The sequence below is a fragment of the Nematolebias whitei genome, chromosome 2 (assembly GCF_014905685.2).
Source record: "Nematolebias whitei isolate Nwh7 chromosome 2, NemWhi1, whole genome shotgun sequence".
NCBI lineage: Eukaryota > Metazoa > Chordata > Actinopteri > Cyprinodontiformes > Rivulidae > Nematolebias > Nematolebias whitei.
Window position 1 is genome coordinate 45,454,072 of NC_056499.1, and position 12,567 is coordinate 45,466,638.

The 12,567-nt window shown below is 43.8% G+C and overlaps 1 protein-coding gene across 1 annotated transcript in view; it reads left to right on the forward strand.

The window, feature by feature from the left end:
- Positions 1-855: 855 nt before the first annotated feature.
- e2f8 (E2F transcription factor 8) overlaps positions 856-12,567 on the forward strand; it is a 53,378-nt gene continuing 41,666 nt past the window's right edge. The window contains exons 1-10 of the mRNA XM_037697703.1: positions 856-1,026; positions 1,102-1,252; positions 1,768-2,082; positions 2,184-2,345; positions 4,213-4,350; positions 4,470-4,685; positions 4,772-4,853; positions 9,199-9,697; positions 11,439-11,705; positions 11,799-11,928. Of these exons, the coding sequence (XP_037553631.1) occupies positions 856-1,026; positions 1,102-1,252; positions 1,768-2,082; positions 2,184-2,345; positions 4,213-4,350; positions 4,470-4,685; positions 4,772-4,853; positions 9,199-9,697; positions 11,439-11,705; positions 11,799-11,928 (2,131 nt within the window). The remainder of the gene's footprint in view (positions 1,027-1,101; positions 1,253-1,767; positions 2,083-2,183; positions 2,346-4,212; positions 4,351-4,469; positions 4,686-4,771; positions 4,854-9,198; positions 9,698-11,438; positions 11,706-11,798; positions 11,929-12,567) is intronic.

Sequence of the window (12,567 nt, forward strand, 5' to 3'; positions counted from 1 at the left end):
GGTTGATGTGTGAAACGTTTCTAGCCAAACTGGTTTTACTGCGTTTTTATGTTAAACTGTGCCTCCTTTAGACTATATCAGCTTCTATATTTTTAAACTTCATTTATTCGTTATCAAATAGTTATAAACGTGTAAAACAACCCGCCTCTGACAGTGAACGGATGGTCCGCGCCAAGCATTTCAAAAACTGTTTACCTGCGCGGGACACTCCATTTCCCCTCCGCTGTCTAATGCCGCGTTCCCATTGGCTGATTCGGGCACAAAGGGCGGGATCTTCTCGTCCGTTGAGCCCCGTGATTCGTTGGAATTTTGGTCAATTACCGCCAATATTAGCTTGTCATTTTCGTTACTTTTAAACTTACTTTATAATTAAATTTAACATTTATACAAATGAAAGAATAACGTAGCAAATAAAAATTTTCAAATCACTATTAAAAAAACTTCATATATAAAAAATGTACATAAAGCAGCCTACTAGTCCTGTTCAATCTACAATATGGTGAGGAAGTTTTTTTAATGTATAAATTAGAAATTAATGAATGCTTTTTAATGGATGTGTGCTACAATGAGTGGATTTATTAAATAATGTGGGCTCAAATTCATGATTAAATAATAGTAGCCATAAACTTTGTCAAATTCCTATGCAAAGGAGAATAATGTTAAATAATGGACTTTATTCTATTATCTTGGTGTTAATGTAAACCGTACAAGTCAGTAAATGCAGAAAATGTGTGTCAGGTAAAGATGAGTTTATCTTTTAAAATGTATAATTTATTTTTATTTCACTAGGATGATGATGTGATGAACCCTTCAGAGAAATCAACTGGTTTGGTCCCAGTGGATAAGTGGCTGACCATGGGGCCTTTCACTACACCTAAAAAGGGAAGGGAAGTAGCTTCTGTTGATCCCTGGACACCAACCTCCAACCTTAAAATGCTCATCAGTGCTGCTAGTCCTGAGATCAGGAACCGAGAGAAAGAACTGTGTGTGGACCACGATGAGCGGGATGGTCTCTACCCCACCCAGGTATGTGTCCTGGCATGACCCCTCATAAGTCAAGGTGGTCTATGGGATGTTTTCTAACCGTGTGTTTTTCTGTAGGACTCTGAAAATGGAGAAGAGTCTGAGAAAATGATCAGCAGAAAAGACAAGAGTCTGGGATTGCTCTGTCACAAGTTTCTCGCCCGATACCCAGATTATCCAGACTCGGCCCACAGTGACATCTGCCTGGATGATGTGGCCACTAAGCTCAGTATGCTTCCTTTTTTATGTTGTTTTTGTTATGGTCGGCTGTGGAGGCCAACTTTAATCTGTTTGACTCCAAAAGTAAATTAGTTGTAGATGTGCATGTCACCATAATTTCCTGAAAGTTTTATTTAAATCCTTCCATACGTGAACATTATTTTGCTAACCTGCAGACAGAATTGACTCCAAATAATTAATAGCAACGTTTCAAAGCCTTGTTCCTTTTGTTGGTACTCTGAATATGTCGCCTAATTTTAGGTTAACATCTGTAAACTGGCAGAGCTTTAGTCATTTTAGTGTTTTTGATTTGTGACGACTCCAAAAGTTAATCAGTTTCTGTAAGTTGAATTAAAATCAGTCAAGTGCTTCGTGACATATTTAGATTTTTCTTTTCTGCCTTGATAATGTTTCATATATTTCATTATGTTGATTTGAATCCATTCTAATAACGTACTACTTTAAAAGAGGTTTAACCCTTTGTTGCAGTGTTGTTAATCGTTTTCTGTTCATGTAACCACACAGACGTGGAGCGTCGGCGCATCTACGACATCATGAACGTGCTGGAGAGCCTTCACATGGTGAGCCGCTCGGCAAAGAACCGCTACACGTGGCACGGCCGCACCAAGCTGGCCGAGACTCTGGCCATTTTGAAGCGGGTGGGTGAGGAGCACAGGTACGGGCAGCAGATGCAGCACATCCGGCAGCGAGGCCTGGACAGAGAGTTTGACTTTGATGGGGAGGAGAAGGAGAACGAGATGGTGATCGACGTGGACGGCAGCGAACCAGGCCAGAAGGAGCTCTTCTTTGTGGAGCTTCCAGGAGTCGAGTTCAAAGCAGGTGAAAAGCAACAAGAAACGAGCTTTAGCTTCAATTCAAACAAGTTTTGTGTTACCTGAAAGTTTTTTTGCTTGCTCTGACCTTCTCTTTTCTCCATCCAGCCTCCGTTAACAGTAGGAAAGACAAATCTCTGCGAGTGATGAGCCAGAAGTTCGTCATGCTCTTCCTGGTGTCAAACCCACGTGTGGTCAGTCTGGACATGGCTGCTAAGATCCTGATAGGAGAGGACCACGCTGCAGATCAAGACAAGAACAAGTTCAAGAGTGAGTTTAGAAACAGCAATGCAGCATGAAACCTGAAATATGTCTCTGAGTAAAACGACTTTAGGTTTGTTCTGACTTCAGATTTGAAACGTCTCGTCTGCTGACAGCCACTAACTTTATTCTTAACAGATTATACCATTGTATCATCGTGTTGCCAGGCTTGCAGATAGCGTGACATAATTCAGTGTTTTCTGTTAATAACATAAAGAAGAGAAAAGGGGAAAACTTTATACCACTAAATGAAATGAGCCATCATGCTAACATTTTCTCTTTGGCGTGTAAATATAAATGTAGGTCTACGTCTTCTGACAAATGAATCTTTCTGGGGTCTGAAGGAAGATGATTCTTGTTCCATCCATCCATTATCTTCCGTTTGTTCTGAAGTTGGGTCGTGGGGGCAGCAGCTTGAGCAGGAAGGCCCAGACATCTCTCTCCACAGCCACAGTTCTTCTGGGAGGACCCCAAGGTGTTCCCAGGCCAACGAGAGACGTCTCTCCACCGTGTCCTGGGTCTTCTCCGGGTTCTCCTCTGAGTCGGACGTGCCCAAAGCACCTCCCTAGGGAGGCGCCCAGGAATGTGGAGGAGCAGCGGTTCTACTCTTGAGTCTCTCCCAGATAACTGAACTTCTCACCCTGTCTCTAAGGGAGAGTCCAGCTACCCTGCGGAGGAAACTCATTTCAACCGCCTGTATCCATGATCTCATTCTTTCAGTCACTACCTCATGACCACAGGTGAGGGTGGGAACGTAGACTGACCGGTAACCAGAGCTTTGTCTTACAGCTCAGCTACCTCTTCACCACAATGGACCGGCACAGAATCCGCAATACTGCAGATGCTGCACCAATCCCAATCTAATGCTCCATTCTTCCCTCACTCATGAACAAATCCCTGAACTATACTTGAACTTGAATACTTGAACTCCTCCACTTGAGGCAGAACCTCACCCTCGACCTGAATAGAACGATCCACCTTTTTCTGACTGAGGACCGTGGCCTCAGATTTGGAGGTGCTGATTCTCATCCCAGCTGCTTCACTCTCTGCTGTGAACTGCTCCAGTGCGAGCTGAAGATCACGGCACGATGACGCCAACAGGACAAGGACCACATCATCTGCAAAGAGCGGAGATGGAATCCTGCGGCCACTGAACCCTCCGCCCTCTGGCTGCATCTGCATTTCTTGGATGTTGTTCCATCAGATAACTTCCTGCACCTTCTGAATGCTGATGCAGAATTCACAGTTAATATGATCTTTATCTTACGTGTGTTTTCTGGACTCTTAGCAATTTCAGCCATTTTGATATGAAAATGTTCGGCTCATTCATATTACAGCTTTATATATATTTTTTTATATAATTTTGCAATATTCAACTTTGATTTAGCCTTTTTATGTCTCCTAATGCACCCTTTTATTTCTTTGTCTGTATGCTTCGTGTGCTTCCTTTTTCTAGTTGTCAATTTAGTTTTTTCTAATTGTCTTTTCTTCAAACATTTCCACTCACATTGAAAGTTCTTGTATTATATAATTCACTTTCACCTTTTTTAACTACATTTCATTCAGCATTCAAACTACATTTCTGCAGAAAGGCCCATTTTCCCAGTTGTAAAATATTTGATAGCTTTAACAGATATTTATCAGACCTCTCAGTCCTACACGAGTTGGTCCAAGTAATGCAACTCTGGGCTCGTTTTGCTTAAAGATCTTTCTGTAAATGTCAAACATGTGCATTAGTTGCTTGAAGAACTTTGTATTTCTAATGTTAAAGTCTTTCAGTTGCTCATCAAATAGTTTTACGTGTAGTGAATATGGAAGCGTTTTTGGTTTTTATCTAGTTATGGTGGATTTGTTTTCATTGGTTCTGTGTTTGCAGCCAAAGTACGGCGGCTGTACGACATCGCTAATGTTCTGCGGAGCCTGAAGCTCATCGAGAAAGTCCACGTGACCCAAGAGAGGGGAAGGAAACCGGCTTTTGAGTGGATTGGCCCTGAAGAATTTCCACAAGTTAACGGTATTAAAGAAGCCTTTCCTCCACGTTCATGTTTTGTATATTCAGCTTGGTTTTGTACGTCGTGCATTATTTATGAGAGCTGACTGCAGCTGGAGTCATCGTCTCATGCTCTGTTTCAGACGTGACAGACCCTTCGTTCAAATGCCCCTCCAAGAAGAAAAGAGTGCTGGAGTCTTGTGCTTCTGTAGAAAATTGTGCCAAAAACCTCTTTTCCTCACCGGGAGGCAAACGCAGATTCACCCGACACCCCTCTCTCATAAAACTTGCAAAGAGTATTCAAGACGACCGACGCAAGATCAACTCTGCCCCCAGCAGTCCTGTCAAATGTGCTCTTGGTAAGCAGAAAACATGACTAGTCAAAGAAAGTGATTTCTGTTCTTTTTTTAAAGATTGGGGTAACACAAGGTTTTTCTCCACTCAGGTGATTCATCTCACACAGACTTTCCAAACAAAATGGCTCAGCTTGCTGCTATTTGTAAGCTTGAACTAGACCAAGGGTCAGAGTAAGTTTACATTTCATTCTTTGTTTATCTTATATTAAAAGCGTTTCTTAATAAGTTTTAGTTGTTGTGGTTCAGGGGTGCCCACACTTTCAGCATGCAAGCTACTTTTAAAATGACCAAGTCCAAGTGATCTACCTACAGTACTATCAAAATACAAAACGTATACTTAAAGGATGTGCGATATTATCGGCATGGTATCAGTATCAGCCAGTATTAGCGAGAAAGTTAAATATTGGACATGGGCCATTCCATCAAAAAAAACCACTGATATAAAAGGCTTGTGTTTTTAGTTATTCTTAAATTTAAGAAACTAAACTCAAGTATATCTATTAATGCACTACTACTTGTGCACTTTTCACTTGTCGCTTGTGAACAGGTTGAGTTTAGATTTGTGAACATTTACAAATTTACACTGTTCGAGTGTTGTCATTGTGTTAGAGAGTAAATGTCATGAATAAATTTGACATTAAACATAATCCAAGTTGAAGTGTTACATCATTTTCAGCCCCTTTTTGGCATCTGCATTTGGTAGCAGGTCAAACTGACAAAGACCATGCAGAATATCCATCCATCCATTTTCTTCTGCTTATCCGGGGTCGGGTCGTGAGGGTAACAGCCAAAGAAGAGAGGCCCAGACTTCCCTTTTCCCATCCACTTGGGCCAGCGCCTCCGGGGAATCCCAAGGCGCTCCCAGGCCAGCTGAGAAACATAGTCCCTCCAGCGTGTCCTGGGTCTTCCTCTAGGTCTCCTCTAGGCGTCCAGAAGGCATCCTAACCATAGATAAGGGTAGGAACGTAGATCGACCAGTAAATTGAGAGCTTCACCTTTTGACTCAGCTCTCTCTTCACCACAACAGACCAGTACAGCGCCTGCTTCACTGCCGATGCTGCACCTGTCTGCCTTTCAATCTCACGCTCCATTTTTCCCTCATTTGTGAACAAGATCCCACGATACTTAAATTCTTCCACCTGGGGCCGGACCTGCTCCCCGACCCAGAGAAGGTACTCTACCCTTTTCCGGCTCAAGACCATGGCCTCGGATTTGGAGGAACTGATCCTCATCCCGGCCTCGTCACACTCGGCTGCGAACCACTCCAGTGAAAGCTGTAGATCACGACCTGATGAACCCATTAGGACCACATCATCTGCAAAAAGCAGAGACACGATCCTAAGGCCACCAAAACAGATCCCCTCAACACCTTGGCTGCGCCTAGAAATTCTGTCCATAAAAGTTATGAACAGAATCTGTGACAAAGGGCAACCTTGGTGGAGTCCATCTCTCACTGGGAACAAGCCCGACTTCCTGCAGGTAATGCAAACCAAGCTCTGACACCTGTCATACAGGGACCTAACAGCCCGTATAAAAAGGCCCGGTACCCCATACTCTCAGAGGACCCTTCACAGCGTTCCCCAAGGGACGCGGTCAAACGCCTTCTCCAAGTCTACAAAGCACATGTAGACTGGTTGGGCAAACTCCCACGCACCCTCCAGGACCCTGCTGAGGGTGTAGAGCTGGTCCAGTGTTCCAGGACCAGGACGAAAACCGCACTGCTCCTCCTGAATCCGAGGTTCGATTATCCAATGGACCCTCCTCTCCAGAACCCTTGAATAGACCTTACCAGGGAGGCTTAAGAGCGTGATCCCCCGTAGTTGGAACACACGCTACGGCCCCCCTTTTTGAATAGGGGGGCCACCACCCCAGTCTGGGGATGGTGGACCAGAATCACCTCAACGCCATACGGAAGTCATTCTCCATGGCCTCTCAGAACTCCTCCCACGCCCGAGTTTTTGCCTCAGTGACCACCCAAGCTGCATGCCACTTGGACTGCCAGTACCCATCAGCTGCTTCCGGGGTCCCACAGGCCAAAACGGCCCGATAGGACTCCTTCAGCCTGACAGCATCCCTCATTGCCGGTGTCCACCACCGGATTCGAGTGTTACCGCCGCGACAAGCACAGACAGCCTTGCGGCCACAGCTCCGATAAGTCGCCTCGACAATAGAGGAGCGGAACATGGCCCACTCAGACCGACAAATGACAAAACCCAAAAGTTTGTTGGAGAAAAAAAGTGGCAATATATTTTTACTGTCTGCGTACAAAATAATAAACAAAACTCAGCAATGACTTCTGTTCTTCATGCATAGGAACTGAAAACAACAAGAATAACTTCATGTTTGAAAACTAACCTGAGAACTTGAGAACAAAAGTGAAACTTCAGCCCTGACAGCAGCTGCTTTAACTGTAACTGTAGTTCTTCATCCCTGAGAGCTTTGGTGAAGATAATATTTCTGGTTTGTTTTTAACGTCTCTGAGCAACGAGTCAGCTGCTTCAACTAAAAACTCTTTAATCATCTCTCCGTCTTGAAAAGAGTTCTTGTGCTTAACAATTAATTATTAAGTGATTCACCCGCTGTCCAGATATCTGGGATTTTAGTTCCTTCAACATTTTCTTTCTCAGCTCATTTTTCAGAAGGAAGTCAGTGTCATAGTTTTTATGAATAGTCTGAAAATACCGCTCTGGTACACTTGTAGATGAGGCATACGCACTTCAGATATGACGTGGGGGGGGAGGGGGACGCCTCCCGCCAGTCCGTGTGGAAATGGTAGGTTTGCTGCTTTTTACTTGGTCCGGCTAATAAAATCAAATTGCTTCGCGATCGACCGGTAGATCGCGATCAACATATTGGGCACTCCTGTTCTGGTTGAACTCTTCTTTGCTTTAAGGGCCGTTTACACAGCACATATTTTGAGTGAATCCGCTCCTTTCTCTCTGCGGTTCTGCTGTTCACACGACACCAGTAGCCCCCCATCTTTGGATCTGGAGGTTTCTGAACCCACCTCCCAGAGTGGAGGTTTTCGGCTGATCACCCACTGATCATGTAAACATCTCCTGCTGAGGTTTTGTGTTAAACCACGTGCACACACACGTGTGGATGGACAGCATATTTCTATCAACAACATGGCGGCGGACACACTGCTTTCTGAACTACGACTGATGGAATATATTTTGAGTCTCATATTTTATTAATCTACACCTGAATGCAGCTGCTGTGAGCGACGTCTGTGTTGGAAGAGACACCAGCCGGATCCAGTTCTGATATTGCTGTTCATTGAACGAGGCAGGCGGATATTTCACGTGTCGCGCTGCACTATAACATACAAAATGTGCTAAATAATAACAGTTTAACAATAATAAACAGTATTAATGTTAGTGTGACAGATTTACAGTATAATAAAGTTATCTGAGCTAACTGAAGCTATCTGGACTCAAGTTATATGATTTAAATAATGTAAAACGTGTGTTATTAAAGTTGAAAATGAAGACGTCAGGTTTAATTTTTATTTAGTTATTCAACACCACAAACTGTATGTCACACAAACACTGATAATTAAACTGAACACACTATTAAAATCACGTTAACTGAACTGTAAACTACATGAACTGGACTCTGCTCTGTTTTCATCCTGGATACTGGTCCCATGTTGTTCATCTGGCTTGTTCAGGCTGTCACTCATTTGATTAATGCATCTTAAAACAGTCAATGGATTGGAAAAAAAGAAATGAGGGGAATTTTAAATAAATAGTTCATCCAACATCTCTCTCTTCGACGTCCTCCTGCACTGCACCTGGGCGGAGGCTCGTTCAGAACCGGTCCGTCTCTGGTGGGAGAACAGCTTCTCCTCGCAGGAAAAATACAAATAAAAACTCTGTTGTTGTGTGATCAAAGTAAACACAAGCAAACATTATTAAGAACGTTGATTTATCTGCTGTAAATCAGCTACTGATTACCACGGAGTAGAAAGTCCGACATCATCATCGACGACTCGGTTCTGGTCCACTCAGCGACCGGTGTGGAGCTGTTAGATGAAGCGGTCCTGCTTGGCATCAAATCTGTCCACTCTTATCCAAAATCCAGCTTTAACTTGTTGTTAACTTGTTGTTAGCTGAACTTTTAGCCCAGAGGACAGGAGCGAGCTGAGATGGCACACATGCACATTAGGTGAAGGTACAAAATTCACAGCGCCAACTAATGACAATCATTTCCTGCGGGATCAATAAAGTTCTATTTATCTTTTATTATGACCCGGCATGGTAACTACAGCGGATTCGGGAGGGCGGGGGGAGATTCCTCCGGTTGCATGTAAACACAGAATTTGTCCGTCGACGCGGATCTTTTCCTCTAACATACGAAAAACCTACGTTTCCCCACCGTGTCCGTGTAAATAGAGCATTAGTAAGAGATGTTTCTGTTCATAACAACAAAAATGTCTCCATGTCAATCACTGTTTTCAAAAAAGATGCTTTTGTCTGTTTAGTGGTAAACAGAAGTCCTGTTTCTGTTTCAGGCCCACAACGAATCTGAAACGTGCTGCTAGTAAGGGAGATGCAGCAGCTACGAGGTTACAACAAGCTTCTTCTCATTCCATGGATCAACCTAAGGTGCATGTGTTAACACCAGCTCAGGAGTCTGGAGCCAACACTATCCACCTGAACCCCCAAACATCGCTGGCAGGACCGCCCGCTCGCTCTGTCACCTTCCTCCCTGCGCAGTGTTCCTCTCTAATCCCTGTTCTGCTACCGCAGCAGCGCGGGAGTGGACCCTACGCTGTGTACGTGCACCCCTCATCCCTCAGGTCAAACCCTCTGTCCAGGCCGCAGCCATCGAGCCTGGCCGTGCGCTCCATGACCTTTGAGGACAAGACTGGGCAGAGCCCATCTGCAGCTCAGAGCCAGACGGTCTGCCAGCAGTCTGACAGCAGTCCATCTGCCTTGAAACGTCAGCGCTCTGATTCAGCTTCAGATAACAGCCCCTCTAAAGCCAAGAGGTTGGACCCCAGCTTTAAGGTAAAAAATAAACAAAACAAAACAAAACAATTACTATAAAAATGCACCATGAATGTTGATTACTTAAAATTTGAAGCTAAAACTTGATTATACTTGATCATTTATTTACTGAGGACAATGATCCAATATTACACATTTGTTATGGTAAAAGTATGTGAACCTTTGCTTTCAGTACCTGGTGTGCCCCCAGCAACCCCCCCCCCCCCCCAGAAATAACTTCAACTAAACATTTCCAGTAACGGTTGATCAGTCCTGATCACCTTGGAGGAACTTTAGTCCGTTCCTCTGTACAGAACAGCTTCACCTCTGGATGTTGGTGGTTTCCTCACATTAACTGCTGCTTCAGGTCCTTCCACAACATCTGGATTGGATTAAGGTCAGGACTTTGACTTGGCCTTTCCAAAACATGAACTTTATTCTTCTTGAACCATTCTTTGGTAGAACTTCTCGTGTGCTGAGGATCGTTGTTGCTGCATGACCACCTTCTCTTCAGATTCAGTTCATGGACAGATGTTCTGACATTTTCCTTTACAATCCTTTGATATAATTCAGAATTCATTGTTCCATCAATGATGACAAGCTGTTCAGGCCCAGATGCAGCAAAACAGGTCCAAACCATGATACTACCACCACCATGTTTCACAGATGGGATCAGGTTCTTCTGCAGGAATGCAGAGTTGTTCTTTCTCCAAACGGAACTCTTTTTATTTAAATCAAAAAGTTCTACTTTGGTCTCATCTGTCCACAAAACATTCTTCCAACAGTCTTCTGGTTTGTCCACGTGATCTTTCTCAAACTGCAGACGAGCAGCCATGTTCTTGTTGGAGAGCAGTGTCTTCTCCTTCAACCTGCCATGAACCATTGTTGTTCAGAGTTCTCCTGATGGTGGACTCATGAACATCAACATTAATGTGAGAGAGACCTTCAGTTGTTAGAAGTTACCCTGGCTCCTTTGTGACCTCACAGACTATTACACAACTTGGAGTGATGTTAGTTGGTCCACCACTCCTGGGGAGGGAAACAAAGTTCTTGAACTTCCTCCATTTGACCACAATCTGTCTGACTGTGGATTGGTGGAGTCCAAACTCTTTACAGATGTTTTGTAACATTTTCCAGCCTGATGAGCATCAACAACTGTTTTTCTGAGCTCCTCAGAAATCTCCTTTGTTCCTCCATGATCCACTTCCACAAACATGTTGTGAAGATCAGACTCTGATAGATCCTGTTCTTTAAATCAAACAGGGTGAAACTCACACCTGATCATCATCCACTGATTGAAAACACCTGACTCTAATTTCACCTTCAGATTAACTGATAATCCTGAAGGTTCACATACTTTTACCACTTACTAATATTTAATATTGGATCATTTTCCTCAATAAATAAATGACCATGTATAAGATTTTGTCTCATTTCTTTAACTGGGTTCTCTTGATCTACTTTTAGGACTTGTATGAAAATCTGATGATGTTTTAGGTCGTACAGTATTTATGCAGAAATATAGAAAATTATAAAGAGTTTACAAACGTTCAAGCAGCACTGTATGCAGAAGTAGTTTCTTGGCAAAAGACTTGCAGACCAAAATCAGGATAGCAATAGTGTGAATGCTGACTCAGCAAAATCTAAACATAACAGCTATAAATGTTGGATCTCATCAAGATTATGAGCTGAAAAACAGAAGCTGCTAAGACCCAGTAACAGCACGAGCCTGATCTTCAATGTCTCTGTGCTTCTCATCTAGGACACCTCTCCAAAGCTCTGTGAGATCCTGCAGGCCCGTCTGAAGGCTTGTCGTGGCGTCCAGCTCACCAGTCGACCCTCCCCTCGCGCCCTCCACCTGGACCCAGAATTTGTTAACACCCCTGAGGGCTCTGGAGCCAATCAGACCCTGGAGCAGAGCTTGGAGAACCTTTTAGACAAAGAGGACAAGGCTGCTAACTCTGACAGTGAGGCGAGTCTCACGCCGGTCCGAGTGGTTCCTCTCACACCTGGACAGGTCCACACTGAGGTAAACACACCAGCACGCAGCCTAACCAGCTCCAGTGGAGAGAAACGTTAAAGAGCTTTGACTCAGCACCAGTTTGTTCCTCTGCCTGTTCAGACGTTAGTACCAGCTGGATACTTGATCCCAATCTCCCAGCAGTCCCTCATCAGCTACAAGGAAGTGCAAAGTTCAGGAGGTGAAACTAACAAGGCCTCTCCTACGTACATCTACCAAACCCCAACTGCAGGTAAATGTGTGTCTAAATGCTGTTAACGGTCAGAGACCTGGCTCTTACGATGCTTTATTAAACTTGCCGCCGTACACCTAGCATCAGTCCAAAAATGTATAATAAAGTGGAAAAAAACATAAATAAGTCACTTCACCGTATAAGTCACAACTGTTACGCGTCACCTCTGACCACCCAGAAATGTGGGCCGGTGTTGTGCCAAAAATCGATTGGCTGCCAAATAGATGCCATGGGAACATGCACGGGAGGACTTTAACAAGATTAACACTTAAAAACAATTATTTGTTTGCTCAAAATTATAGTAAAGGTGTGACTCAGTTGAACTTTTCTTTAATAAATGCACTTCAATGGTGAAATGAGCTGCATTTCTCCTGGCGGCGCAGCGAACTGCAGCTGATTTGACGTTTGCTCCAGGAGTTCAGGAGCGAGACGAAGGTGGCTTGGTATGGCAAGACAAGTGTCTCATTAATAACCACTTTTACCTATTAATGAGACACTTGGTTTGTCATATTGGTCGAGGGCCCTGTAGCAGCTGAAAATGGCAGTGTTCAATATTTTCCATGTCAGAATGAATGAAATTGTCAGATCTCAGCCAAAAATTGGGGAAAAACATAAATATGTTGCTTCGCTGTATAAGTC